General features: G+C 42.5%; 2 protein-coding genes across 14 annotated transcripts in view; one reads left to right on the top strand and one right to left on the bottom strand.

The window, feature by feature from the left end:
- AKTIP (AKT interacting protein) lies at positions 1-20,372 on the top strand. 13 transcript variants are annotated; one of them, XM_060276079.1, is made up of 12 exons: positions 43-122; positions 1,506-1,703; positions 7,623-7,740; positions 8,352-8,557; positions 11,446-11,510; positions 11,598-11,698; positions 14,583-14,671; positions 14,769-14,867; positions 15,456-15,563; positions 17,468-17,528; positions 19,029-19,180; positions 19,927-20,372. In XM_060276079.1, exons 3-11 carry the CDS (start codon positions 7,699-7,701, stop codon positions 19,173-19,175), a joined length of 918 nt encoding a protein of 305 aa, XP_060132062.1. In that variant the 5' UTR covers positions 43-122; positions 1,506-1,703; positions 7,623-7,698; the 3' UTR covers positions 19,176-19,180; positions 19,927-20,372. The 13 variants fall into 13 exon arrangements, with proteins under 13 accessions (XP_060132064.1, XP_060132060.1, XP_060132062.1 ...); XM_060276078.1 differs by lacking the exon at positions 43-122 and adding an exon at positions 272-406; XM_060276081.1 differs by lacking the exon at positions 1,506-1,703 and having other exon boundaries at positions 1-122; positions 7,628-7,740.
- Positions 19,188-27,719, bottom strand: part of RBL2 (RB transcriptional corepressor like 2) — a 30,996-nt gene continuing 22,464 nt past the window's right edge. The window contains exons 17-22 of the mRNA XM_035116844.2: positions 26,239-26,415; positions 26,070-26,141; positions 25,262-25,364; positions 24,398-24,603; positions 23,396-23,560; positions 19,188-23,170 (exon numbers count right to left, since the gene is read on the bottom strand). Coding sequence (XP_034972735.1) covers positions 23,000-23,170; positions 23,396-23,560; positions 24,398-24,603; positions 25,262-25,364; positions 26,070-26,141; positions 26,239-26,415 — 894 coding nt within the window. The 3' untranslated portion in view covers positions 19,188-22,999. The remainder of the gene's footprint in view (positions 23,171-23,395; positions 23,561-24,397; positions 24,604-25,261; positions 25,365-26,069; positions 26,142-26,238; positions 26,416-27,719) is intronic.

The following is a 27,719-nucleotide window of genomic DNA, read 5'->3' as shown; positions in this document are numbered from 1 at the left end:
GTACGGACCAATCGGAGTGCCCAACCTCCGCCGGAAATCCACGGTCAAAAGGATGAGTACCTAGCCCCGATGGGTGCAAGCTGGGAGGCGGAGCAGCGGCTGGGGCAGGCGAGCCGATCTCGGTGAGCTGGTAGAAGGCAGGGGGTGCGCGTGGAGGGGTGCTCTTGCGTTATCTGGCGTCGCGGCCCGCCCGCCGTGAAGTCGGTGGAAGGATGGGCGCGAGGGCGAAGAGTGCGCATGTGCGCTGCCGGTGCGGCCTTTGCGACGGTGGCTGAGGAGGACCAGACTTCTCTTCCCCCCCCGCCCATCACCCCCTCCCTCAGGAACGCGTTTGTTCGAGCTGACAGCCCGGCCTGCGCTCGAGGGCGGTGGCGGGCGCGGGAGGTTTCCGCCTTCGAAGCTGAAGGTCTGCTGAGTGGGGAGGGGACGCCGAACGGGGGTGGGGATGGAGGGGAAAGAAGGTGGGTACCCAAGAGGTTTGGGGGCTCTGGAGGCAGGTATGACGGGTCTCACCTGGCAGGGCTGTTGCCTTGGATAAGGGAGGAGGGAAATGGTTTCGTGGTGCCTCTCGGTTCACCTGGCCTGGCGCCTGCACTTTGAGCCAGCGGCACCATGACGAGCCGAAGTACAGCAGGTAGAGCACCCCCCCCAGCCCCACCCCATATTGCCAGCGAGGGGATTAGAAATTAGATGGGGGGGGGCGCGGCGACGGACGTTCACCCGCTGAACTTCTGCTAGCTTTCCTGTGCCTTTTGAGCTAGTAGCTTAACAAGCAGAAATTCAAAGTCCCTCGTTTTTTCCTCCTTTTCTGGCAAAGGAGTAACTAAAAATTAAAACAAAGTGAGCAAAGGCTTCACCTGCTGAACTTCTGCTTGACAGGCTGGTGGCTCGCAGGAGCAAAGCCACTTTTCTTAAAAAGTGGGTGAAGCTCTTTTTCATCTCTCTGTCCCTGTGAGGGGCGGGGGCGGGGAAGAAGCTTCATGTGTTGAGGACTTGGTTGCCATACTGCTGGTACAAAGGTGCAGGGCCATTCAGGGTACCAGCCTTGGCTGGTCGTTTGACAAGTGGCTCAGCAGGTGAAGCTTCCCTGGCTTGGTGATTAAAATTAACACAATGGAAGAAAGGTAAGCAGGTGAGTGTTTGTGAAGATCCCGACAGCCTGCCTTTTAAAAGTGGTATGCTAGAGCAGTGTTTCCCAAACTTGGGTCTCCAGCTGTTTTTGGACTACAACTCCCACCATCCCTAGCCAGCAGCACCAATGGTCAGGGATGATGGGAACTGTAGTTCTAAAACAGCCGGAGACCCAAGTTTGGGAAACACTGTGCTAGAGTAAAAGGTGAAAAAAGATTGTTATATCTCAATGAGAGAAAATTAACTTTTTTTAAAATAGATGCAATACTTTTTAATTTTACCTCTTGTTACTATGTCTCTCTTATTAATAATAGTATTTGAACTTCAGTTGGTGAAACCTACATCTCTTCTCCCTCTCCCTCCCCCCCCAAAAGAAAGCTTATAGACATGAGACGTTGGCACAAAACAAAAGGTGACATATTCAGAGCAAGGGAAAGAATGTGGAAGGTGAGAAGAGGCTAGTCATTTGAAGCCAAATGTACCTGAGTGGTGCCTCTTTTGTGGAATTGGAAAAGATGTTGGTGAGGAGCACTTGATGGACCAGTGGATTTCCTTGCGAGCCAAAAGAGAAGGTATCCACCATCTGGGTGATGGAGGTGGAGGGGTGGGGTAAGAGGTGCAAGAGGAGTTCTGGTCCAAAAGGTGTTGTATGTTCTGGGAAGTTAAATGGGGTGAGTGACTCATGAGTAGAAGGGGTCTGAGTAAAGTACAGTAGTGTCACCCTCTGGGGATGGGAAGCTCTGCCTCTGGCAGGCAGTGAGGCATAGGTGGAGAAGGAATTGGAGGTAAAGGGGTTGTGTGTAAACATTGCTGGGGAATGGTTATTTCTGGAGGCTGAGGAGAGTCAACTCATAAGGGAGAAATGGAGAGTTCATTTCTGGTTTAGGGGTTAGTAGGGAAAAGGGCTATGTTTAATGCTGGGTTGTAATATGATTGGGTACAGGAATGCTCTCCAAATGATGGAGAGACAACATGTTGAAGAAAAGCTAGGAAGTTAGCTGGGTTAGGGACTTACGTTGTTGGATTTATGTGGCCTTTGTTGGAGAACCTCACTTCTGGTGAGTGAAGATAGATTTGAGCTTCAAATTCTGTGCTGCTTTGTTGCAGCCACCCATTCTGTGACTGTCTTTTACACAAGGAGCTATTGTTCCTAAGAGTACTGTGCTAATTCTCTGTGAATGCCTCTTGGGAGGTTGTGTTGTTTCCTTGCTGATCAAGGGTGCACCTGTGGGGCTTCACATAAGCACCTGGCTAGCTGCTGTGCTGGATGAGGTAGACCTCTGGTTTGTTCCAGCTAATGTTCTTAATCAGTAAGTAAATTAAGTCACATGAGTATATTGGTAACACAGTCTGGGTTGAAATAGAGAGATCCCTACCACTAAGCCTGCTATCAAAGATGTACAGTATGTGGTTTTTTAACTGCAAGCTTTCTCACCCCACCGTTTTTTGTTTTTGTTTTGCTTATTTTGAACTCTTCGCCTTTTCTCCCCTCAGCTCTCTGGGGTTTTTCTGCCTGTGAAATGGTTGAACTAAATCAGGCATCCCCAAACTGCGGCCCTCCAGATGTTTTTGCCTTCAACTCCCATGATCCCTAGCTAACAGGACCAGTGGTCAGGGAAGATGGGAATTGTAGTCCGAAACATCTGGAGGGCCGAAGTTTGGGGATGCCTGAACTAAATGTTAAGGCAGCACCATTTCATCTGACCTATTTGTGCTCCTCTCTTCATCAGTACGGAGTTCATCTGCCTTGGTGCATACCCTTGCATATTGCAACCAAATCAATTAGGTGGGCAAATATAGGTGTCCAGAATCTGACATATAAGAAGGGTTGCTATAGCAGATTATTAAGAGGCGTGGGGTGGGGAGGTATGACAGCATTTTAATGGACCTGGCAGACGAGTTTAACCTGTTGCTATTTCTCAACTAGCCTATTTTTATGTTGCATGCTCATAAGGTGAGCTCATGCCTCTTTGAAGATGGCTTGCAAAGAGTATATATAAACTCAGAGGAAAGGAAAGGAGAGGAGAGCCATAGAGTGGGTCATGAATAAAACTTGCTAAAATGTACAAAGAAGTGACTCATGAATACACGACAAAGAGGGGAAAACACTGGAGAATCTGCTATTTTTTTGGGGGGGGGGAATCTATTATGAGCCCTGCTCAAGTCCCTCTGAAATGAAGAGAGACTCTACAACAGCAAATACTGACTGCATTGTTCAAAATTCAAGGGGTTTCATGGTTGGATGTGCTTGTTAGTCCCCCTTCCTTCTCCTGTGAAACATACAGTGCCCTTAGCTAGAGTTTGCCCTTCAGCTGTAGCATGTGCACAGTTAATTTGCTGTGTGGTCCATGCAGAGAAAGAGCATGTTAGTATATGCGCTTTTGGGTAACCATATTTATTTGTTCAGGAACTGCTTCACACTCCCTCGTTTAGCATTAAAACCTTAAGCTAGTGCCATGGGAAGCACACATACGGTGTTCCTTTAGTTGTAGTTCATATATGGCATGGGTAGCTATATGAATTAAAGCTGCATTGGGGTGTGTGTGTGTGCAGATCTATGATGATAACAGGTTGGATAATTAATAGACCTAAGGAGGAAGATACAGCTGGATATTCATTTGGTATGTTTTAATCATCCAGTGGCAGAAACAAAACAATTTTTGCCTCTTGAAGAGATAGTAGTGATTTAAACCCTGTATAGAGAAATTTCAAAACAGATTGTTTTGTGAAATTCTTGGTAAATACTGGTTGAGAATTCCTCCCCCCCCCATATTTTTATTCTAAATCTGCTCCATCCTTGAACCTAACTGAGTTCTTGTAACTTGCCTCAAAATCATTGAGGCTAAAGAACATACAAGAGTGAGTTAAGGGCTGCAATTTATAAGAGGACACTTGAAATAAAAGTGGAAGTTGTTGAGTGGCTGGTGTTCAAGAGCTTGTCAACCTTCTTTGACTATATTACTGAATTTATCTTGTTGCATATTATAGAACATGATACCGTAGCTTGAGAGCAGCATTCATATATCTGGGGCTTGTTGAGATTCCCTTGGAAGTATTGTATACTTTATTCCAGGACTAAGAAAAAGCAGTGGATGCTGAAGTCAGGTTATAGACATTTCTCTTTTATAACAGGTCTAGCAGAGGTTGCAAACTCTGAGCTCAAAATCTATTCCCTAAGCTGCGCTCCTTCTTTTTGCAGAAATGCGAAGTTAACTATACCCTTGGCTAACTTGTGTCAACTGGGAATGGTGCTGACTGGGACTGATGGTAGTTAACATAAGAAGAGCTCGGTGGATCAGGTCAATGGACATCTAGACCAGCATCCTGCTCTCACGGTGGCCAGCCTGATGCCTGTGGGCAACCTGCAAGCAGGACCTGAGTAGAACAGCTCTCTGCCCACCTGTGATTCCCAGCAACTGATGTTCAGAGGCATACTGTCTCTGACAGAGGAGGTTGAACAAAGCTATAATGGCTAGTAGCCATTGATAGCCTTATCCTCTATAAATTTGCCAAAACCTCTTTTAAAACCATCCAAGTTGGTGGCCATCGTTGCCACCTGTGGGAATGAGTTCCACAATTAGTACTTCTTCACACCGTGCATAGTTTATTTTCTCTGGCCTGAACATTCAGTTTCACTTGATAGCCATGAGTTCTAATGCTCTGAGAAAGGGAGAAGTAGTTAAGGTCATATTGTAAACCACAGAGCCTTTGTGGTTGAATAAAGCCACATAAAACAGGATGTACAAAATGTAAAAGCACATGGAGATCTGGTCTCTCAGCCATTTTGGAAACATCCAGGGTGTGGGAATGGCCATCATTTCTACTCTGCTTAAGATCCTGTAGTGTTGAATGCTCTTGCATGACAAGGTGTGTAAGAAATTTGTTTATATGATCTCACCTCAGTTATCCCCACCCTTGTTAAATTCAGATTGGGTGGCTTTAACATGCTTTTTGTGGGGCTGCCTTTCAAGTTTGGAAACTTCAGCTAGTACCAAATATGACTGCCTACTTTTTGGGTGGGTGACAGGTGGCCAGAACATGTGACGCTGATTTTTGTATCTGTTGCACTGGTTGCCAGTGTATTTCTGGGCCCAGTCCAAAGTCCTGGTTATGACCTTTAAAGCCCTCAGTGACCCGAGGCTGGGTTACTTGAAGGACTGCCTACAGCCCTGCATTGCTGCTCATATATTGAGATATACATTCAGTGTCTGCTAGTGAAGGCAAACCGGCTGGCAGAAACTCTGAACTGGACTTTTTCAATGGTGGTCCTAAACTTATGGAATTCAATTCCTGAAGAGGCTAGAGACCACGTCCTGTGTAACTTCCAGAGCTTTAAACATGGTATCAGAGTGAATACCTGCTTATTGGAACGTGGATAGTTTTATTGTGGTCCTTTTGCCCACATTGATTCTGTTGTTAATGTTTGGTTGTGCATTTTAAGTAGCTTTTTATGGTTTGCATGTATATTTTAAACCTGATGCAAGCTGCTTTTGTAGAAGATTTCCTTTAAAAAGTTGGCTATAAAACAAAAAAAGATTTTGTTGAGAAGTGATCGAATTCGTTCTTCTGCATTTGCGTACAAAAATCTTCTGTAATGTATCTGGTAGAGGCATATTCAGTTTATAGATCAACTTTAGGATTGACATGTATATATGCCCCATCAGTTATGAATAACTTGGCGTTTACATTTTTAACAATTCACATTGGTGTTGATATATAGATTAGGATTAGCCCTGTGCTTCTGCTGCTGCTTCCCCTGGGAAATGGGGAAACTGGGTTCCACACCTATTAGCTGATCAAGTCAAAATTATATTGGAGTTTTCATGGGAGATGTATGAACTGTTGTGGTAAGAATATAGTTTTTCCACAGTAAAGGCTTCATGGGATGCAAACACATTTGCATATCAGCTGGGAGATTCTAAAGTGATAGCATATATTTTAAGAAGGGGGTATCTGAAATTGCCATTGTTGTTTGGTGACTGTCTTGAAAGCATGATGTTTATGGTTGATCAACACAAAACTTTAGTTCATCACGGAGTGTGTATCAACAGCAATAAGTACAGTGGGCCAACTTGCTCAAACAACATAAAGAATACTCAGTTCCAACAAGATTGGCTAATGTATGTGAGGCCTCATCCACTCTGTGAGCTCTGTGACACAGGAAATGTTAACTCCAAGTGCTGATGTAATAGGTTTATCTTCTAAGTATACTTCTTAATTAAAGAGACAGAAGATTACTAGAAGAGTAGCATGCAGCAATGACAGGACATGCTATATTCAGCGGCTGAAATCTCATTTTCGTAATGCTAACTATGCAGGAAGTTACCGGTAGAAGAGTGGTAACATCTACACCATTCTCACTTTCTTATGAGTGCAATGAATTTGTCCTAAAACCCTTCAAGTAACCAAGGGTTTGTTAGATGGGACTAGAAAGAGATGTACAATAAGGTGACACTCATGTCTTTTATTGTTTCTTTGAAGCCGGAGTTGCAGTGAGTCATAGTATAGTAGATTACTTTGATAATCTTTTAAGGGAGAAGTTTTATTTAATGATTCATGAGTTGTTCCCACTGACAATAAAAATGTTACTTGGCCTCTACTGCTTATTTTCCTGTGGGTGCAACTACATGTTGCAATTAAAACACGAGGTTCCCAAGTCCACACCATAATGCGATGTGGGGCATTTGTGAGAGGGGGTGGTCTTTAATTCTTCCCCACCTGCTACATCTGATCTGCCAGTGTTGCTTTTCCAGACTGCTGCACATCATTTGACTCCCTCTCCCTCCTTCCATGTTCTTAAACCAGAAATAAGTTGGGGGGGGCAGGCTGCACCCCCTGTTCCTGTGGCCTCTGATCTTCCCTTGCAAGTGCTCCGCCCCTACATTTTTGTCATCTCGCCAAACAATCGTTTGAAAATATGTTTCCTAAGGTGGAAGCCCAGCTGAGTGCAATAAATTCATACTATATCTGAGAATCGAACTATCTGTGGGTGACCCTGAGCAAAATTGTATAACTTGAATGCTGAAATTGCACACATAACAACAAAAACTAAAACAACCAAAAGTTCATTTCTCTGCCAGAGCTTTGCTGAAAGAGCTTTGCCGGTGGTTTGACTCATGGTAGCCTCTAAAAAGCCCTTGGTTATACGGGTTTTATCTGGATAGCCTGGGAAGGGCCGTTGCATAATTAGTGGTGTCTGTGAAAACAAAGGTGAGGTTACTTGATTAGGTCCTACTCGCTTTGAACAAAATATTCTCGTGTGCTTCACAAAGATAGATGCCATGCTAGTCCTCTTGCTCAGCTCCAGTAAAATAGCACAGGTAAAACAACCTGTTTATTGGCCACAAAACTGTGCTGCAATCTTGAAAAAGAATTGGGAGGGACTATTGATAAGTGGTTTAGGTTGTATAACATGTTTGGGGTGTCTCTTAATATTTGGGTGGAATCACAATATGACATTGAATTGGTAACTTCACTTTTTTTGTTTCTAGGGCAGAAGGTAATCCCAGAAAGCTGGCTATTTGGGTGGCATAGAAGATTTACCACCCTCTACTCGGAATACACGTTATGAACCCTTTCTGGAGCATGTCTACAAGTTCTACACGCAAGGTGGGGTGTGGCTGACTGCAAGGCAGGCCATTTTCAGTTGATGAAATGTGTGCTATATGACTCTCTCCCCTCCCCCTTGGGTTTTATTATACTCTGAAAGAGTATCCAAAGGATCTTTAAATAATATATGCTAATCGGAAACCTGATGTGGATTAAAAATTATCATCATGGGATCCATTAGAAAGCAATCTTGAATGCAAGAAAGCTCAGCTTAATGTTTCAGTTGAACTATAATCACAGGCCTTCTCAGGATGATCTTTCCGATTACATTTTCTCCAGAAGTGGGCATTGCTTACAAGAGATTTTGGGTAGTAGTTTAAACAGATCATTTGGTGAGACAAATATATATGTGGACAATTTTAAAAGCAGACTTGGGTGCGTTACGTTACTTGTGGCCAGATCTCAGCCAGTTCCATAGTTGACAGTAGCCAATTTTATACAATTGCCAAATTCAGCTAAGCAACTGGATATATCATAACTGTTTGGACTGGCAGGATATCTTCAGTTCAGTACCCGAACTGGAGTGTTAGTGAATATGAATTGGAGTGTTAACCATTGGATACAACTGGAACAATTACCCCCCCCCCCAAATGTTTTACATTTTCTAACAGAGATCTGAAACAGAAGAAAAGGCTCTGGTTGGTGAGCTGAAGAACAGTCCTCCACGCACCACTCAAAAAAAGCAGCTGCCTTCGATTCCCAAAAATGCTGTGCCAATGACCAAGCCTGCTTCACCCGCCCTTTCAGCGCAGTCTACAAATGGGACACATGCCTCCTACGGACCTTTCTACCTAGAATACTCTCTCCTGGCAGAATTGTATGTTTCTTTGTGTGTGGTTTCAGTTCAGAAATTCACTACTTCGTGCTTTATAGAGGAGTTCCTTATCAACGCTTATTTTTGGTTAGAATATTCTATTGAGGCCAAAAAGCAATGTATAAAATAATGTGTTAGCTGATTTTCCATGCTGCATTCACTTTGGTGGCAAGTGAAGTGAGGCATTTTCCTGTTTTCTTCTGTGCAGGAGCTGAAGAGGGATTCTTTGAGCAGCTGGAATTATGTGACATTTGTTTTCAAATGCTCCTTGAAAGTGTGCAGCGCTGCAATTGGCCAATTGTTAATATGTAGTATCTTTTGAGGCTAGTTATTTATTTATAGACTCAATATACTGCACAGTAAACAAAGTATCTAGGTGGTGAAAGTAACACATTCATAAAGCAGTGTAAACATACTTAGTCAGTATCTCAGTAGTGATACACAATAGCCAAAAGTTAAGCTATAGGTCAGAAAAAGCCTGTGTAAACAGAAGAGGTACCTGAAGCAAAGTAACCAAATGTGCTTGCTTAATAGAATGCACATTCCCTTCCATTTTTCAAGGTTTGGGGAACCGTTTGTCCTGCTGTCTTTATTAGAGCAAGATGCTTTTAAAAAGTCATTAGGCCCAGTCTTTTTCACACTGCATTGTGCCCAAGGGATCTGGAGTAGGACTAGGCAAATGAAGGGGTGACACTATGACACATAGGCTTTACTTGGGTGATTCTCATTCAGTTCTATGGGACTAAGTCAACAGGCCACAATGTAGGGCACAGTTCAAGGAGGGCAAAACATGCCCCTGGCAGTAAGGGCCCAGGCACTCACTGCAGGGGCCTCTCAGTGGAGAACAATACATTGCTGTGTGCAGAGCACTCTCATATATGTATTATGTCACCAAAGTCTCCTTTTATCTGGCCCAGTTGCACATCATAACTGGTAGTTCATTAGCAAAATTGTTGAAAAAGAGATGGAGTTAATAGCAGTGTATTTCAATACATGAGATGGACAGCACTATATGAGTAAGAGTGGATCTGTGTGATTCTCTCTTCCACTGTGTGTGAACTCTTGTTATCCTGTAGTACATTTTGATTTTGTAAAGTCGTTTGTTGTAAGCTGGGACATAGCAAAAGGGCAAGTTGGATTAAGGCTGCCTTCTGCCTTGCTGGCCTACAGCTGAATGTGTGGAGTCCTTACATAAGTTGTACAGCTCCCATGTGGATCTCCTTGGCAAAAATTGCCAGGTCTAGTGGCTATAGTTGTGAGCCTGCCTTTAGAAGGGGAAACAAGCCAGCTTAGTAAACGAGAATGCTTTCCTCATTCGGCTGTAGAAACTGAACCAGGAACAGAAAATGAGTGTTATAAATGAGAGTTTAAATTATTTTCTGTGATTCAGGCTTTGCTGGGGGCACAGCTGGTGACGGGGCGCATTATTGTTCTGTGGGCAAGCTTTGTTCAATTAAACAGGCTTGCATGCTTCAGCTACTGAAAAGCTTGTTTATGAAAGCTTATTTGAGGCACACTTGGCAAAATGCCGCCCATGGCCATTGCTTTGCTGTCATAGGGTGGCTGGGTAAAATTCCATTCATTAATGCTGTGGTGTTGAGAACACAACTCGCAGTTTTCGCAGTTGTCTTTCAGCAGAAGTGAAGCCTTGGATCTCTTCCCTTAGGACTGTAATCTGGTCATGTTATATAATGTATACCAGAAACTGGGGGGGGGGGGGAATGATCAGAAGTCATCCTCCAAACATGTGTGAACTTTGACTGCAACAGCAAAGGAGAGCACAAAGGGACAAGCTTCTGTTTTACTTATCTGATGCAGGACTAGAAAGCAGTTTTATTTATCTACCCTTTACCTGAAGTGGAAACATACACAGTCTAAACCAAAATCAAACAAGATTGAAACAAATGCACTTTGTTTAAAAATAAAATATGCAGGGACAGAAATTAAATTGCCCAATATACCCCTCCCCAAATGCATCAGTTACATCAAAAGCCTCATCCACTAGGTAGCTTCTCTGTGTATCTGAGTGATGGAAAGAGATTGACTTTAGCCTTATGGAGTATGCTTGCTTTGTTGCATTTATATCCTGCTTTCATTCTATCATAGAACTCCATGTGGCATATATGGGGATTCCCAGTCTCCCTTTCAGACGCTGACCAGATTCAGACCTGCTTAGCTTCATCAAGGTTGCTGCATTGCCTGCCTTCAGAAACCATAGCCCTGCCCCCTCCCCACACTTGCATTTATGGCTTGTTCTCATTGCTGGCTTCTGCCTTGATGCCTGCTCCCATTTCCGTGCCTGTCTTTTACTCTGTCCAAGTGAGTCCCTAAAGCCAATAAAATAGCTAACTGTTTTGGTTTATTACAAGCTTGCAAAGGCCTGTCTGATATTTAAAGTGCATTTCTGTTGCTCTTGCAAGTGAGTTGAGTGTGGATGACATTGATTCGGCTTCTCTGATGTCAGAAAGAACCTTCTTGCAAAGCCTTGACTTGTACTGCCTGCTGGTTCAGTCCTGAGATTCACAGGCAACTCCTCTAGATAAATTGGAGTGCACTTTGGCTGTGCACATGTGGAAGGGGAGAGGCTTTCAAGTCAGTGTCTTCTTGTTGCAGGTAGGCTGTCTGGCTTCTGAACAAAATAACAAAAATTCCTTCAGTAGCACCTTAAAGACCAACTAAGTTTTTATTTTGGTATGAGCTTTCGTGTGCATGCACACTTTTTCAGATACACTTGAAACAGAAGCGTTTTTGGTCGTGAGGAAGAAACATCCTTAGCTGCTTAAGTAAAAAGATTATGGGGAAATTCACGGTGTACTCTAATTGAGAGTCTTTGAATAGGGGTTTGTGTATGCCACTTTAAACCTAACTAGGTGGATTACATTTCCTTACAGCACGTTGGTTGTGAAGCAGAAGCTGCCAGGTGTCTATGTGCAACCTTCTTACCAATCAGCGTTAAGTAAGTATATCTCTGTGTTTTTCTTCCTATAGCAAAGCTATTTATTTACTTTTTACATCTCATCATCTTTCTTTTTTTCTTTTGCAGTGTGGTTTGGAGTAATATTCATAAGGCACGGATTGTACCAGGATGGTGTGTTTAAATTTACAGTCTACATCCCTGACAACTACCCAGATGGTGACTGCCCAGTAAGTATCAGTAGGCTGAAACGTCCATCATTTGTGGACTTGCTTAGTTGGCTGTGGGGCATGTGATGTTTCTCTTCTAGGACAGGGCTTTGCTCAGCAAGCTAGACCATGGAGGAACTGGCAATTCTGGCTTACATAACACTTTGCATTTATAAAATCATACCTCAGTTTGAGTATGCTACGGGTTGCGTACTTTCAGGTTGTGTACTCAGCAGACCCGGAAGTGTTTACTTCCGGGGTCTGCTGTGCGCGCATGCGCAGAAGTGTTCTGCGCGCTTCGCACGTGCGCAGAAGTGCTCTATTGGTGCTTCACGCACACGCTCTATTGCGCTCGGGTTGAGTACTTTTCGGGGTGCGAACGGCACCCTGGAACGGATTGGGTACTCAACCCAAGGTACCACTGTAGAGCTCTTTTAAAACATTCAGGAGTGCTTCACATATGTTATTGTTGCAGCTTTTAAGGTAGGTCAGTATATCTCCATATTGCTGGTGTGAGATATTATTGTTTTTTTGTTTGTTTGTTGGTTACTGTGCATTCACCATAAGGTCTTAGGGAAGGTTACAACAATTTAAAAGCCAGTATTAAAATATTTTAAGGAGAATGGGGTGGATGCTAAAATACATATAATAGTTAGCCTAAGGCCACCTAGTGCATTTGTGGCAGGAGAGATTTGAACCATTCTCTTAGCTATTTATATGATGCCAACTCTTGACGCTTCCATTTATTGTCAGCAGAGGGTAATTTCTTACTTTCTCTGGTGGTAGTAAGTCTTAGCTGTTCCTAGCAAGTGAGATTGTTTGAGATTCAGCTATGATGATATTTAGTTATCTGTAGAAACATTTGCCTGCCATAGCTTTGTTCTCTTAGTTAAATGATCTGGCCACATCTGCTATCCACAGTTATGTTTTTATTGCTTTTGGAGATCTGCTCTTAAAATCAGACTCCTTGGATCAAGCAGCAGAACGTTCTTGTTTACCAACTTCGGTTTCCTCTGTTGGCTCTGGCAGATTTCAAAAGGCAAGAGAGTCAGCCAAGCTTGGACGTTTTTATGGCAATGGGCAGAGCAGTTTTTGGCAGAACACAGTGGGCACTAAGCTTCTAACGGTAGAGGCTACTTTAAGAAATTAACAGTGCTTAAATTTAAAAGGTATTTAAATATTTAACATGGTATCTACTAGGAGTGTGCATGGTCAACAAAGTTTCTCTTAACTGTGTCACTGCATTAAATTTTTTTATTGAGGTCTGTTCCTGAGTTGCTCTGTGCTCTAATTCCACTTGGTTCTGTAATTAAGTGTTCTGGGCTTCACTGAATAAAAAGAAGCCTGATTCTCATAGTTACTTGCTCCCCGCACCCCTCCACCAAGCCAATCCACATCCCTATGATCCACCAGCAACACATTTTAGCCAATTGCAAATGCTTTTAGATTAGTTGCATGCCCTACCCAAATTCCTACTTGTATTGCCCCTTTCTATGGATATAATTGTAAGCTGCTTTCAGAACAAATTGTAGCTGAAAAGTGGTGTACAAACTAGAAATAGTTCTGGTTTCCCAGGAAATGCAATGCAATAGTCAATTTATTTTAGTCCTTTGTATCCCACCTTTCAGGATAAAAAACCTCCTGCAATACCTTAGCACAAAATATTAAACTACAGTTTAGTAAAGCATTACAGGCTCATTCACATAGGACAGATGATTGGTCACTTTGTCAGGGGACTGGGGAGGGGAAGAGAAGGTGCAGCTGAGACTGGCTCTTTACCAGCCTCCATCTCTCACCTGGAATTCAGTGTGCTCAGAGAGAATTGTGCCTTTTGAGGGCTTGCATTCTCTGAAGGTACATCTCTGCTCCCTGCCTACCCATGTCCTTTAATTCATTAATACAGTGCCAGCCAGAGCTGTCTTTTCTCTAGCTACCTACCACATTTGCTGAAGCCATCAAAAGCAGCAATTTAGTTACATGTAGAAATATCTCCTGTATTGTGCTTGGATACCTAACATACACCTAACATTCTCATGTATATGAAGCTTTCCCCCCTTTCTAATAATAATAAAAATAAAAATAAATAATAAATAATTTTATTCATACCCCACCCATTTGGCTGGATTTCCCCAGCCACTCTGGGTGGCTCACAGCACATATAAGAACATACAAAAACATCAAACATAAAAAACTTCTCGATACAGGGCTGCCTTCAGACGTCTTCTAAGTCAGATACAGTGGTACCGCGGGTTACAAACACTTTGGGTTACAGACTCCGCTAACCCAGAAATAGTACCTTGGGTTAAGAACTTTACCTCAGGATGAGAGCAGAAATAGTGTGGTGGCAGCAGGAGGCCTCATTAGCTAAAGTGGTACCTCAGGTTAAGAACGGTTTGGGGTTAAGAACGGACCTCCGGAATGAGTTAAGTTTGTAACCAGAGGTACCACTGTAGTTGTTTATTTCCCTGACATCTTCAGGGAGGGTGTTCCACAGGGAGGGCGCCACCACCAAGAAGGCCCTCTGCCGGGTTCCCTGTAACCTTGCTTCTTGCAGTGAGGGAACCAGCAGAAGACCCCTGGAGGAAGATCTCAGTGAACAATGGGGGAAGAGACGTTCCTTCAGGTATACTTTTTAAGCTGCCTTGGGAAGGCTTTACCTTGCAAGGTGGCATATAAGAGTAAATAGGCATCCTTTCATGCTGCATGTTATCAAAATATGTTATCAGAATATTGTTCTAGGTTTGTAACTAGTCAGTTGGCTGAGCTACATAACAACCTCTCCACTGACCAAAGAGGGAAGCATTTTTAATGCAAAAGGTTAGTTCTGCATGTATAATAGGCAGAGAGGTTAATAGCCCATCAGCTAATCTGTAAGGTTGCTTATCAGCTTGGTTTTGTCTTTCAGCGCTTGGTTTTTGATCTGCCCATCTTCCACCCACTAGTAGATCCCACCTCAGGTGAACTGGATGTGAAAAGAGCATTCACCAAGTGGAGGTCAGTGTGATGCTCTAGAATGCAAGTATTGAACAGAAGTTATGTCTGGGTGCTTCACTAAATGTGCTGCTGTGGCTTTCTTGTGCTTCTCCTAAAGGCGAAACCATAACCATATATGGCAAATACTGATGTACGCTCGAAGGGTCTTCTACAAGATTGACACAACCAGTCCTTTGAATCCTGAGGCTGCTGTGCTGTGAGTTACTATCAGGGTTGAACTTTCTAGTACTACTCCAGGTTTTCTCACAAGTACATGCATCTTACCAAATGTCATGGATATTCCTATATGCATTGGTACCAGAATTGATTTTTAGCTGCATGTTCCTAGAATTGGCTTCTGACATTTAGACACACATATGTGAGGGGCCAACCTGGATAGGAAGATTTTTAGTGTGGTGCAGGTACATGGCAATTTACTCTTCCTCTGCACTTGTGATGCGATGTGTCCTGCCCTGTAACTAACATCACACATTTGGGCAAAGAGCCTTGTGCTTTCCCGATAGCTGATAGGTTGTAGGTATGTGGCATTTCTCTATTTTGCATTGGCTGTGGCAGCTTTCCTCAATCTAGTGCCTGCAGATAGCTTGGAGTACAAATAAGAGCTGATAAAGGGCACCAGGTTGGAGAAGGCTTGCTGTAGAATAGGAGGCTCACAGTTTAGCCTGATTATGCCAGTTGGGTGGAAATGGCATTTTGTCTGGGCCTTTCTCCTGTCTTAGCCTTGGCATTGTGGCTACTGATTTCATCTAATGTGTCTCCTTTTTTGTCTTTGTCTCTCTCTTAGGTATGAGAAGGATATTCAACTTTTCAAGAGTAAGGTGGTTGACAGTGTGAAATTATGCAGCAGTCACTTATTTGATCCACCAAAAATAGAGGATCCCTATGCAATTAGGTAGGAAATTGTACTACAGTTGTCATGTGGCATATTAGCAGTGTTTTTAAGGTATTTGTGCATCAAAAAAAAAATGAAAGTTACGGTGCCCCTGTTCACTTCTGCAACATGTAAGCAACAAACATCTGTTCCTGCCGTGCCTCACTGGGAGAGGCTGTTGCAGCTCTGCTGTGGCCCTGGCAGGGGCTGGACATCCCCATCCTCCCTTGGCTTTGGCATGGCAGGAAAAGGCACTTCCATCTCTTCTTGCTGTGCCAATTCCCAAGGACTCACCTGTGTGGCTAATCAAAGGCATAGTGAGGGGGTAGAGCTTGGGAGCAGAGCCAAGAGAGAACTTTTTCCTTCCTACCTACTCCCTGGGCATATAAAGCCGGCCGGCCGGGAGCCCAGACAGTAGTCAGCACTGGATTCCCCTCCCTCCTTTTCAGGGAGTATGATTTGCCTGAATTTTAGGAGGCATACCCTTCCTGGACTTTGCTATGGATTACCTTGGTCAATGTATTTGGGGCCAGGGATGAATGTTCATTGCAGAGCAATTGGGCCTGTCTACGAGTTTTGCCTACCTCATGGCAATTGTCGCGACTTCTTGGTGGAAAAGGCATTTGGTTGGATCCTTAGTCCATGAAGCCCCCCTGCTCTGCTGTCCTGGGTATCCTCCTAAAGGAGTCTGGGGAGTCGTTTTATGTCCAGATATTTCGCTCAGGAGTGGATGCGCCATAGCCCATTGGTGATCTTGGCAGGTTGCCTGGATATGATGCACATTGCAGGGATACCCTTAGCCTTAGTCAACACCGTTTTACCACCAACCAGTAGACTGACTGGTTGATCTTTGGAGACATATCTAATGCCTACATCTGCAATCTGTAATCAATAGAATTAAGACCTTCTTTCATTCCAACAATGTTGCCCTCTCTTCTGTTGCATGGCCACATGTGCTTTCACCTTGCCACTGGCTCCAATGCTGCCGGGCCTGCAATGCGTTCCCGTCTCTTGTGTTGTGCTTGCTTCCAAATTGTGTTCTCTCTTTCCCTTCACCTTTCAGCTGGGATGACTTCACCGTCACAGCAGCCCAACCTTCAAACACTGTTATAAATTAATCCTCTTAGCATAAATAGAATACATTTTGTAGCTGAAGTAAATTTACAGAGATTATCTGTACAGCAGCATTCCTCAACCTGGTACCCTCCTAGATGATGTTGTTGTTTAGTCGTTTAGTCGTGTCCAACTCTTCGTGACCCCATGGACCAGAGCACACCAGGCACTCCTGTCTTCCACTGCCTCCCGCAGTTTGGTCAAACTCATGTTCATAGCTTCGAGAACACCCTCCTAGATTGTGTTAGACTAATACTACTCCTATCATCTCTAGCCAGCATTGTCAGTGGTCAGGAAGTATGGGAGTTGTAGTCCAAAATGTCTAGAGGGCAGCAGGCTGGGAAAGCTACTGTAGAGTGAATAATTACTTTGCCAATTTTGTTGTTTGAAGTGTGTAAGCAAGCACAAATACTTGTGGTGTCCCATTGATATACAGTGGTACCTCTACTTATGAATTTTTCTACTTACGAATGGAGCTCCGTCTGCCATCTTGGATGCGGTTTAGAAAGGATTTTTTCTACTTATGAATTTTTAGATAGGGTTGCTTCGACTTATGAATTTTTTCTCCCAATGCATTCCTATTGGATTCGACTTACAATTTTTTTCGACTTACAAATGTGTGTTCGGAACACATTAAATTCATAAGTAGAGTACCACTGTACTGTACTTAGAAAAGTGGCCATTTTCATTCTCATGTGTACTACTTTCAGACTTATTGCATGTCTCTTTAAAGATATTTGTATCATACAATGGATACATTTTATTTCAGTTTTGGAGATCAGTTACAGGCTCATGTTCTTATGTGTTAACAGTTTTTCACCCTGGAATCCAGCTATACATGATGAAGCTAGAGAGAAGATGTTGACCCAGAAGGTACGTAAGAGGGATTGAGCTTGCTCAAAGTAGTTGGATTTGAAAACAAGCAAGACATATTGATTTGGTATGAAGCACAACTGATAAAAGTTCTATGCGAATGAAATGTTTCTGTAAAACCTCATCTCAGACGTACATTGGCAGTATTGTAGCCCTAAAGAGTTAGTTGTGTCTTGTAAATGTGGTTGTGCTGGCCCTACAACGTACATCCTGCACTTGGGAAGGAAGTGGTATTTGTGTTTAGCTGGCAGGCTGGGGGGTGGCAACATTTTAGACATGCTTGGGTTTCCCTCCAGGAGGAGCTTAATCCTCCCACATACCTCCTTTGCCCAGAAGACTTTCTTCAGGGTGCCTTGGCTCAGTGTTGGTGGTTGGCACTGTTGGGTGACTGCCAAGACCCATGTTCCTCAAAGAGGCTCCCTGCCAGCTCCTAGAGTCTTCTTGTCTTATTGGTTCTCTTTGCTGGCTTTTTCACATGCTCCTTCTGTGTGAGCAAGCAGTTAGGGGAAGATTGCAGTAACCTCCACAAGCCTTTGGTATTTCTCCTCTCTTGGATATTGTTGTGATTTAGAGAGGAAAGTGTCAACAGAAGTGGTGAGGAGGGAGTCTCTAGGAGCATTTTGCTCAAGGGCTCGGTAACTCCTGCGATCGGCACTAAGCTGGCTAATCTCATATGGTAATGTAGAAGTGACTGAGGAAGAAATTAACAAGCTTTAAAAAAATAAACATCTTCCTTAAAGGAGCATTTTTGATCTGGGCGCAGAAAGTTGGTATGTCAAAGTTTATTGCGATAAAGGCAGGGCTTTTTTTCAGCCAGAACCCACCAAAACTCTGATCTGGCACCCCTCAGGTGGGTGCATTTTCAAGATAACAAAGGAGGCTTTCATGGTGAGTTCCGGCACCTTTTTCTAGAAAAATAGCACTGGTTAAGGGTACTATAGGACCCAGGTGGCGCTGTGGTTAAACCACTGAGCCTAGGGCTTGCTGATCAGAAGGTCGGCGGTTCGAATCCCTGCGACGGGGTGAGCTCCCGTTGCTTGGTCCCAGCTCCTGCCAACCTAGCAGTTCGAAAGCACGTCAAAGTGCAAGTAGATAAATAGGAACCGCTACAGCGGGAAGGTAAACGGCGTTTCCATGTGCTGCTCTGGTTCACCAGAAGCGGCTTTGTCATGCTGGCCACATGACCTGGAAGCTATACGCCGGCTCCCTCGGCCAATAATGCGAGATGAGCGCGCAACCCCAGAGTCGGTCACGACTGGACCTAATGGTCAGGGGTCCCTTTACCTTACCTTAAGGGTACTATGCTGGGTTTTTAAAAAACCACATTTCCTGCTACCTTCTGCACCTAGAAGCCCTTCTGCTGGCTAGAATTCAGATGTTTATCTGGACTAAAGCTGAAGGATTGGGTTTTTAGCTTCTCTCCATACTGCCACCACCCCATCTTCTTAAATAGGCTCATCCACCAGTCAAGTTATTAACATTCGTGTTTATCATTGCTAGGGTTACATGTATGTCTTTAGAGTTCTGGAATTCTCTCTGGGGCTGGGAAGGTCTTATTTCCCAAAGCCCTCAGCAGAGCTGCTTCCACCCTCAAAGGCTGGACCCTACTCACTTACTCATTCAGACTGGTGGATGCACATATTATAGTTCAGGTAAGAGCCCAGACTGCCCTCTTCCTGGCAGTGTTTGAGGTGCATGTGGATTTTTTTTTTTGATATATGAAATCTGTAGGGTGTTTGACACTCTTATACATTTTTACTTACTGGCACTTTATTTTAAAGCATTTTTCTTGCTCTGAAGCTGATTGAGGCTTTTCCCAAAGGAGGGTCAATGATAGCCCTGGACAATGTACAACCCTATTCAATGAAAATAACATGCCATTGAAACAGGGGAGGGGGGAGAAATAACTATTGAAGCAGTTTGCTGCTGCTTCCTCTGTGGCTCACATGTACTTGAGAGAAGGTGGAGCTCAGTCTCCGCTGATCCTGCAGCAGCAAAGGAAGTTTGCTGACTGCTTATCACATGCTCTTGCAAACAGCTCCCTTCAAGATGTGTGGTTTGCCTAGGGTCTCTCTTTTTAGAGACTTACCTGCCTGTTGCTTTTGTAGGAAGGCACATCTTGACCTCACCTAAGGTTGGGCATATTCCCATGACCTGTACATACTAGCAAACATGCTGTGAATGGGGATTCTTGCTGAATCATGCCTCCCCCCCCCCAAAGATCTTTTTAAGAATCAGCAACATGGTGCATGAGGAAACAGAATTGTGCATGTACAGTTGCGTGTGTGGGGCTTCTTTTCAAGTATGGCTGATGTGAAGCAGCCCTTTCAATTCAATATGAATGCCATTGTTTTGCGAGTATTGAGTTCATCTTAATGGCGCTCTTTCTTCTTCCTAGAAGAAGGCAGAGGATCAACAGTGCAAAAGCATGCAGGTGTCTGGCCTCTCATGGGTGAAGCCTGGCTCGGTTCAGCCTTTCAGCAAAGAGGAAAAGACTCTACCTACCTAGTTCCTGTGAATGACGAAGCACTCAACACTTTCTGCAAGAGGGAATGTAATGGAGAGCCAGACAGCAAAGCAGTGGCTTTCCTTCTTGACTTGGATTAGTAAAGAGTTAAATGGTAGCAATGACTCAAGTAAACCTGCTCAATGGGATTGCTCAGACTCTTGGTATTTTACATATGTTTTAACTGCAGGTTGGAAGTTGCTCTTAACAAGGCTGGACTCCAGTTAGTGAAGTCCACCCTGGTGGGTAATGGAAGCCTCAGGGGTCTAATATCTGAGGTTCTTCATCGGGTTACTTTTAAAAGCTTTTAAAATTTTCCTTCCAGGGGTAGGTTTTTTTTTTAAAAAATGTAAAGAGCAGGTGGGAAAAACACTTTCCAGAGGTAATCTGTGTTTATGTAAACTAATATAGCAGAGTAAAATACTATATTTAAAACTTTTAAATGCATTGGTTTCTATTGTAAATACATTAGGATATGGAATTTGTAAATAGTTGGTTCTGATTCCTTCTAGCCCTTTTAGGGGCAGTGAGGCTGAGATTGGCATGTATGATGTGTATCTAATTTTCCTTCCTCCCCCAAATAGATATTGTCACTACAGGCTGCTTATAACATAACTTGTTCAACAATCTTTAGACCTACAACCCAATTGCCTGTAAGCATCATATGGTAGAAAAGTTAAACGGATGCAGCTAGCAAATCTCAAAGGATTTTCAAGAAAATATATGTATAACCCTTTTCTTCATGTGGTTTGCAGGCATCTTATACCAGTGGCCTTAAGATGTGTCAAAGTAATGTTAGAGGCAGCCTTAATTTGCACATTAGTCAGGACTGTAGCGCATTGAGCTTTTTACCACTAGAAGAAAAATCTGTGCTCTTCATTGTGCACATTTGTTGATTTAATAAAATCTGTAAGGAGAGCTAGGGTTGGAGACTGACATGACTAATGTGTTAAGAGTGGCATCTTAAAATAAAAGACCAATCGTGGTAAAATGTGTCTTGTCACTCGTTCCTTGGAAATGTTTCAGTTCATCAACTTCAACGTTAGATAGAAAGGCCGCCTTAAAATTTCAGTCTAATCACTATGGTTAGTAAACATAGGTTGTCCCAAGACTCCTGTGCTATGTGACAGGCTTGGCTTCTAGCACGACCAAGTATGCAGGTATACAGAGGTTCATACCTGTTGGGTACAGCCTGAGACAGCAGTTCGTTGGTGACAGATTACTGGTCTACTTAAAGAAAAAAGGTAAGTTTGTTTTTGCAGCAGTGATTTTTTTAAAAAATATCCCTAAAGGGCATAGGCCTAGCCTAATAAAAATTAAGCATGTTCTAGAAATACCACTTCAAAAGTCATGTATGTTTAGGGTGATTCCACCTTGTATGTATAGAGATGTCTTTGCATACTATACCTCTTTCATATTCATTCTTTGGTACAAGGAAGCTGCAGTTACAAGGGTATACTATTACTCACACAATAAATCAATATCCTAAGATAAATGCTGGTGGAAGTTCTATAAACTACTAGTGTGTATGTATGTGTATATATATATATATATATATATATATATATATATATATATATATATAGAGCTGGTCACCTAACAAATCAGAAGTAAAACGCTGCAGGCTTTAACAGTTTTGATTTTATCTTAGAAAGGGATGAAACTGCTGTAGATTTGCTGCAAACATTTGTACACTACCATTGAAACACAATATGGCCACTGCTCAGAAACACTGGTAGTTAACAAAAGAGTAATCTCACTACTCTAAAACTCACCCATTTGATGGCCGATTGTGCACCGTTTTTCACTGCCTCCTTTTGCTTGTTTCACTCATGACAAATTTCAGCTGCTTTGACTTGTGCAAACTGAATGCTGGCAAGTCCATGTCACCATTTTCTTCTTAAAAGTGCTAATTTGTAAAAACAGTCTATAGGTTAAGCATTGCAGTGCACTTGGATCCCTGCATTGTTGTAACATAATGGTAAGCCATTTCTGCAAAAGGCATAATTTAATGTCAAAAGCTGCTCAAGTGGTAATCACACCCTAGAAAATCTTCATATAGAAGCTGAGCATTACGAGTGTGCACTTTGAGAATAAATACAATTTAGGCAATTCAGCACTACTTGTATATTATGGTTTGGCTATTTAATTTTGTTTAAAAAGTGCCATTGTGAAGTAGCCACACCTCTAATCCACATTTCGAAAGAATGCTTTAGAGTTGTTTAGGAGTTACTCTGGGTAGGAATTCATTTAAAACATTGCACAGCTAAAATCCAAAGTGTTGTATATACATAAAGTGCCCCCCATTATCTTAATTACTGGAAGAGCACATTAAAAAGACTAAAAGACTGCCTAAAATACCATTTCTAGTCTAGCTCCAGTGTAGTCTTAACTACAGCCTGCTATGTGTGCTGGAGCCATCAGTACTGCCAGTTTCCTGAAATAGGTAGCCAAGGTCACAGTACCGGTCCCATCATCACCTTCTGAATTACCCTTTCCCTCCTGATTCCAAGCATTACACCGATAGGCTTACCAAATAGCACAAAAAATTAATGTTCTCAATTTAGTAGGAAAAATAGTTATCAGCAGGTGTTCTACTTGACTTATTTTCAGTCACTTCAGTCAATAAATTTAAACAGCTGTGGTTTTAACTGTAGCCATTGCCACTCGCATAACCTAAGTTAAGAGATGGTGTGACCTTTTCTGTCCCAGCATCAAGACTATTGGAGGAAACGGTCTCCACTTCTTCCTAGCTCAGCAGGATTATAGTGCTGCAGTCCTCTGGTGTATGGTAGACTGAAGCCTCTTCAAGAGTTGCAGTGCACCTGGTACTAGAAGCAGCACATCCTAGGAAAGGGCTCAAATACTTCATTTCCCCATGGAAAGTGCCTCAAAGATATTAGGATTGCAAGCTCTGTCACTACTGGCAACAAAACAGATGGAAAAGAAGAAATAAAACTCCAGGTCAGTGAGAACCTCTGTCATTTGCCACATCTTGTAGCCTCCTCAGGAGGGCCGTGTGATTTTCTGGGCAGATGCGCTTGGCGGGTGATTCAGCCCCCTCCTCCAGGACAATGCCACGCTTTTTTGTTGAAGTCTCCCCAGTTCTAATCATACTGTTGATCTCTTGAAGCCTCTGAAACATACCACAAATAAGAACAATTGAATGCTGTCTACCACTCATTCAAGTCAAATAGGGAATTTTGATTTTCTGAATCTGATTCATGTGTTACATACATAAAAAAACAAACACCAGTCTCAAAAAGCTATGACATTACAAAGAAAATGGTATATATAAATGTTTTGCTAAATTAACTTATAAGCTAATGGAAGAGTTTGGAGATCAACAGTAAACATTTACCTTTGATGGGCTGCTGCTAAAGTAATAGAATATTTTCTCACGTGGAGAAAGTGCAGACTCGTTTTTGTGAGGGGAGATGTAAATCGAGTGATTCTGAGAAAGCTGTATTCTGCGGGGAGAGCCACTTCTTACAAAAGGATATGGAGACAGGGGAGGAGCTTCAGCCTGTCATACAAAGATAGCAAAAATAATCTGCAGTTATCCACACAACAGAGAAATCAGGATGTTATGCATTTGAGTCATTGCATGGTGATCCACACCATGAAATGACTCACGAGTATACTTTTGTTTTTGCACCAGTAAGGCTGAGATAGATACATGTTCAAGTGACAAACCTATAGAGAACAAGACATGGTAACTAGTTTTAAAACCATTCTGGGTAATTCAGTTCAAGAAGTCTTGTTTCATGTTACTCTGTACACCCATGCAACACTATTTTACATCTAGAGATGCATTTTTGAAACCCCTTCAATATTTAACTTGAAAGCAAACATTGCCAAAGCTTTGCTGCTTGAGACTTAACCCTAGCACAACAGACTATGTCTATGTGCAGAGTACATAAGTCCTACTAGCAGTGCAATTTCCAGAGCTGGACATAGACCTTTTACTATAATAATGTAGATGTGGTATAAATATAGTTTGTACCTGTCTCCCAAATGTCCTTTTGAGGTAAACACACAAAAACAAAATGTATTCTTCACAAGTAAGAACATAATAAAAGACCTGCTGGATCAGGCCAGTGACCCCTCTAGTCCAGCATCCTGTTCTCACAGTGGCCAACCAGATGCTTCTGGGAAACCCACAAGCAGGACCTAAGCACAAGAGCCCTCTCCCCTCCCAGTTTCCATCAACTGGTATTCAGAAGCATTGCTGCCGCTGTCTATGGTACTATTTTAAAAGCAGCAATGGACCCTTGTTTCTAGGACCACAAAGTAGACTGTACAACATGGTGGTTTTTTTTACATTAATAGGACTTATTATGAAGCAGGAAAGGGTTCTTACTCCATTGGATGAAGAGTACTTCAGGGCAAAGCCTTTAATCCGGTCACTATAGACATTGTTATAAAACTGGATCAGGTCTCCGCGCTCTTCTTCCTCAATTTCACTGTTTGCTCCAGTCAAGCGTGTTGGAGTAGGGGGAGCACTGCTGGGCTGTGGCACTGGCAGGGTGCTACTAGATCTCATCACTGGGCTGGAGTCTCTGCTTGCTGTGAAGGCACAATGGAAGTTTTTTAACAAGTTATAAAGAATTTGCTAAACAAAACATACATATCAATATTTTCCTCTTGCTACTGGATGATCATCAAAAAGTCCCAGCCAATAACACTTTAAAGCAGGTGCAGATTATCCAGCTGCTTTTCATATGGTCTTTGTTGGAATGCCAGGATTTCCAAGTGCTGCTCTTTCTGCTCAACAACTGTCTTGCAGGCAGCTTAAGAGAAGCTTACAGGAAGCCTGGGACACTCTAGAGCCGTGATTCCCAACGTGAGGGGCAATTCGAGAATGAGTTAACAGTGAATGGCCTTTTAGGCTGCCTCCACGTGAATAGGAATTCACATTTTGAATAATAAGAATTATATGTCACGGGGGGGGAGGGGGCAGCAGGATATTAGAGATGCTTAGGTGGGGCATGGCCAAAAAAGGTTGGGAACCACTGCTCTAGAGTATTCCAATCCTGGATTCACATGCAGTTCAGTCCTCTCCATGGTCAAAGAAATAAGCCCTACTGTGCCTGATGGGGCTTGTTCTCAAGCAAATGCACGTATGGCTGCATCCTTTTTCAGGATTCCTTCAACTAGAGTAGGGCAGGGCAACCACAGGGGCCAAATCTTTCATCAAAATCCTAGACATATTACAGCCACTTACTTCTATCCTTGTTTCTTTCAGTTGGGGAATTCTGCTGGTTATTGCTGTCACTGTTGCCTGAATGTCTTCGTCTTCTGCCTTTAATCAGGACACTTCGATACACCTTCCAAAAGCCAAAGTTGTGGTAGATGAAAGAAAAGAATTACAGAAGATTACTCCCTTGTCTCATATAAACAGGGGCTTCATATATAAATGTTAATTATTTTATGGAAAACTCTAAATGTGCTCAATTATACAAACTGGTGCACTCAGGACCTGGACCATTCATTCCAATGGGGCATTCCTAATGAGCAATGATCAATTTCTGTATGCACTGCACATAGTCAGACTCACTGAAATTAATGGACATGACTAACAGGGTTATTACATTCAGTGGGTGTTCTACACTGATGCGGACTTCCTGGGGGGCAGGCAGGGTAGGGACCTGGAAAGTTTTCCTTTTTTATTTTATATATTTTTATTGAACAAATTTAACAGAACACATTATCAATCAATATAACCAATTACATTCCCCCCCTTTTTATGCCCTCCAGAGACTTCCCTCAGCTCCCCCTTCTGATTTGTTTACACGTTATTCTCTGCATGTTATAAAGTTGTACACATCATTGCCTTATCTATCCTATGTTCTACTAATAAATTGTGGATGTTTATTCAAAACCTCCAAGTAATCCAAGTTGACTGGGATCTGATTTATCGTGTTTTATTTGATTTATATTTAGCAAATCTTTAAATGGTGAAATGAGAAGGAAAAAAAGATCATTAATGCATACTGGTTTAAAACCAACCAACAAACGAAAAACCTGCTTACTTGGCTCTTAGCTTGTGGCTGGGTCCTATAGCAGCGCATGATGTTCTGAAATGACGTGTCTTCTTTTGTAACCTAAAACACAAGAGGGGGATTTGGTGCCATAACTAGATCTCTCTTCTTTCAAGTTATTTAGCACCCCCCTCAAAATGTACTTTTTGTGAAGCTTTACCTTTGCTATTACATAAATGGCACACATTAAGAGCTGGTCTAAATGCCGGTCCATCATGAGTTCAGAGCACTGTACCAGTGAAAACTCAAAACATGTCCATATTTTCTTCCTCAGCTCATCTGAAATATCCAGTTTAAGACAGAGATCCCGCAGACGGATGCTTGCTAAGTGGAATACCTAATAGAGAGAGGAGACTGTCAGAATTACCCTATATTAGGTGTTTATAGAATTCTGTGTTTCATATCTGTTAATGAGTCATGTACACTAAAGTCACTGGTCCTAACTTGGTATTTTTAACAAACGTATGCCATATCTAAATTTTCTAACTATACCAAACTGTAAGAGAACATTTTGTTGTTCTGTTTTAATGTTTTACCCTCCCATGATCCTATCAAGGATAGGTGCTGTAAACATTCAGAGACAGAAACAGTCTGTTGTTTGTTCTATTACTGTGGATTTTATAATGGAGTTAAGAAAATGCATAATTCTTAAGAGGAAGTTTATTGGTCAATTCAAAGAGACCCTTTTGAAGTATCTTCCTTGAAAGGGATAATAAATCATTACTAAACAAGTGGCAAAATGTCTGAATGTTGTCATTTTCTTCTCAGAACTGCTATGACTGTTAGTCCCTGTTAAGTCAGTTTGGTTTATTGTGTTTAGCAAATAGCCATTACACACATAAAAATGATAATAACAAGAATACTGCTACTAATAGTGGTTTACATTTTTACTTCCCGACCTTTAGAAGATAAATCATTTCCCATTCCCCCTTTAAGTTTTATTACACAAATTTTTAAAGCCATGGCAATAAATGTGGATCTTCTAAAGAATAAATACCTATCTACATCAGACAACAAAAAACAAGTCTTTGCAAAAGATGACCTTCCCTTCTGGGATCTAACAATTTTTTTTAAAAAAAATTCCATTGTATCCATCCCTGCCAAGGTAGATTTACCAAATTTAAAATGATATCCTTTACACAGACAAGACTAAATGTCCTTCCATTAGTGGATTGGATGAGCCAACATAAAGGAGTTCCTAAGAGTTTGTAAAAATTTGTTTTGCGCTATCTGCAGTGATCTAAATTAGTCATGGCCCACAGTGGTGCTCCATATAACAACTTTGGTAACACCCTGGTCTTACAAAGTTCTAAAGTAGGCTAAACCAAGTTGCCCCGTTTTGTACGGTGGAATTGTAATAGTCCATTTCAAGTTCTACCAGCTAATAGGGTGCTTGAGTGGACCTGTGCAGACCAGTTCCCTGTCCACTGAAAGACCACACTGAGATACTTGCTCCAGTGTATTTCCATCGAGTGACCAATTGTGAGTTTTCTTGGATTTGCCAAATACCATACATAACTTGTGTTTTTGGGTTATTTATAGTAAGATGCTCATTCTTGCAATACAAGCTGAAACAATTCAGCAGTCTGCGCAAGCCCAACTGGGTGCAGGAAATCAGGATTGCATCATCTGCGTAAAGGA

Source organism: Zootoca vivipara, chromosome 6, assembly GCF_963506605.1.
Source record: "Zootoca vivipara chromosome 6, rZooViv1.1, whole genome shotgun sequence".
Lineage (NCBI taxonomy): Eukaryota > Metazoa > Chordata > Lepidosauria > Squamata > Lacertidae > Zootoca > Zootoca vivipara.
Note: the sequence above shows the minus strand (reverse complement) of the source record. Positions and strands in the feature narration are given on the sequence as shown.

Excerpts from the sequence above, each read along its gene's own strand:
- AKTIP (XM_060276081.1), top strand. The coding sequence starts at position 7,699 with ATGAACCCTTTCTGGAGCATGTCTACAAGTTCTACACGCAAG. Across the intron at positions 8,558-11,445 it reads TACTCTCTCCTGGCAGAATT|CACGTTGGTTGTGAAGCAGA; the intron begins GTATGTTTCTTT and ends ATTTCCTTACAG. Across the intron at positions 14,868-15,455 it reads AATCCTGAGGCTGCTGTGCT|GTATGAGAAGGATATTCAAC; the intron begins GTGAGTTACTAT and ends TCTCTCTCTTAG.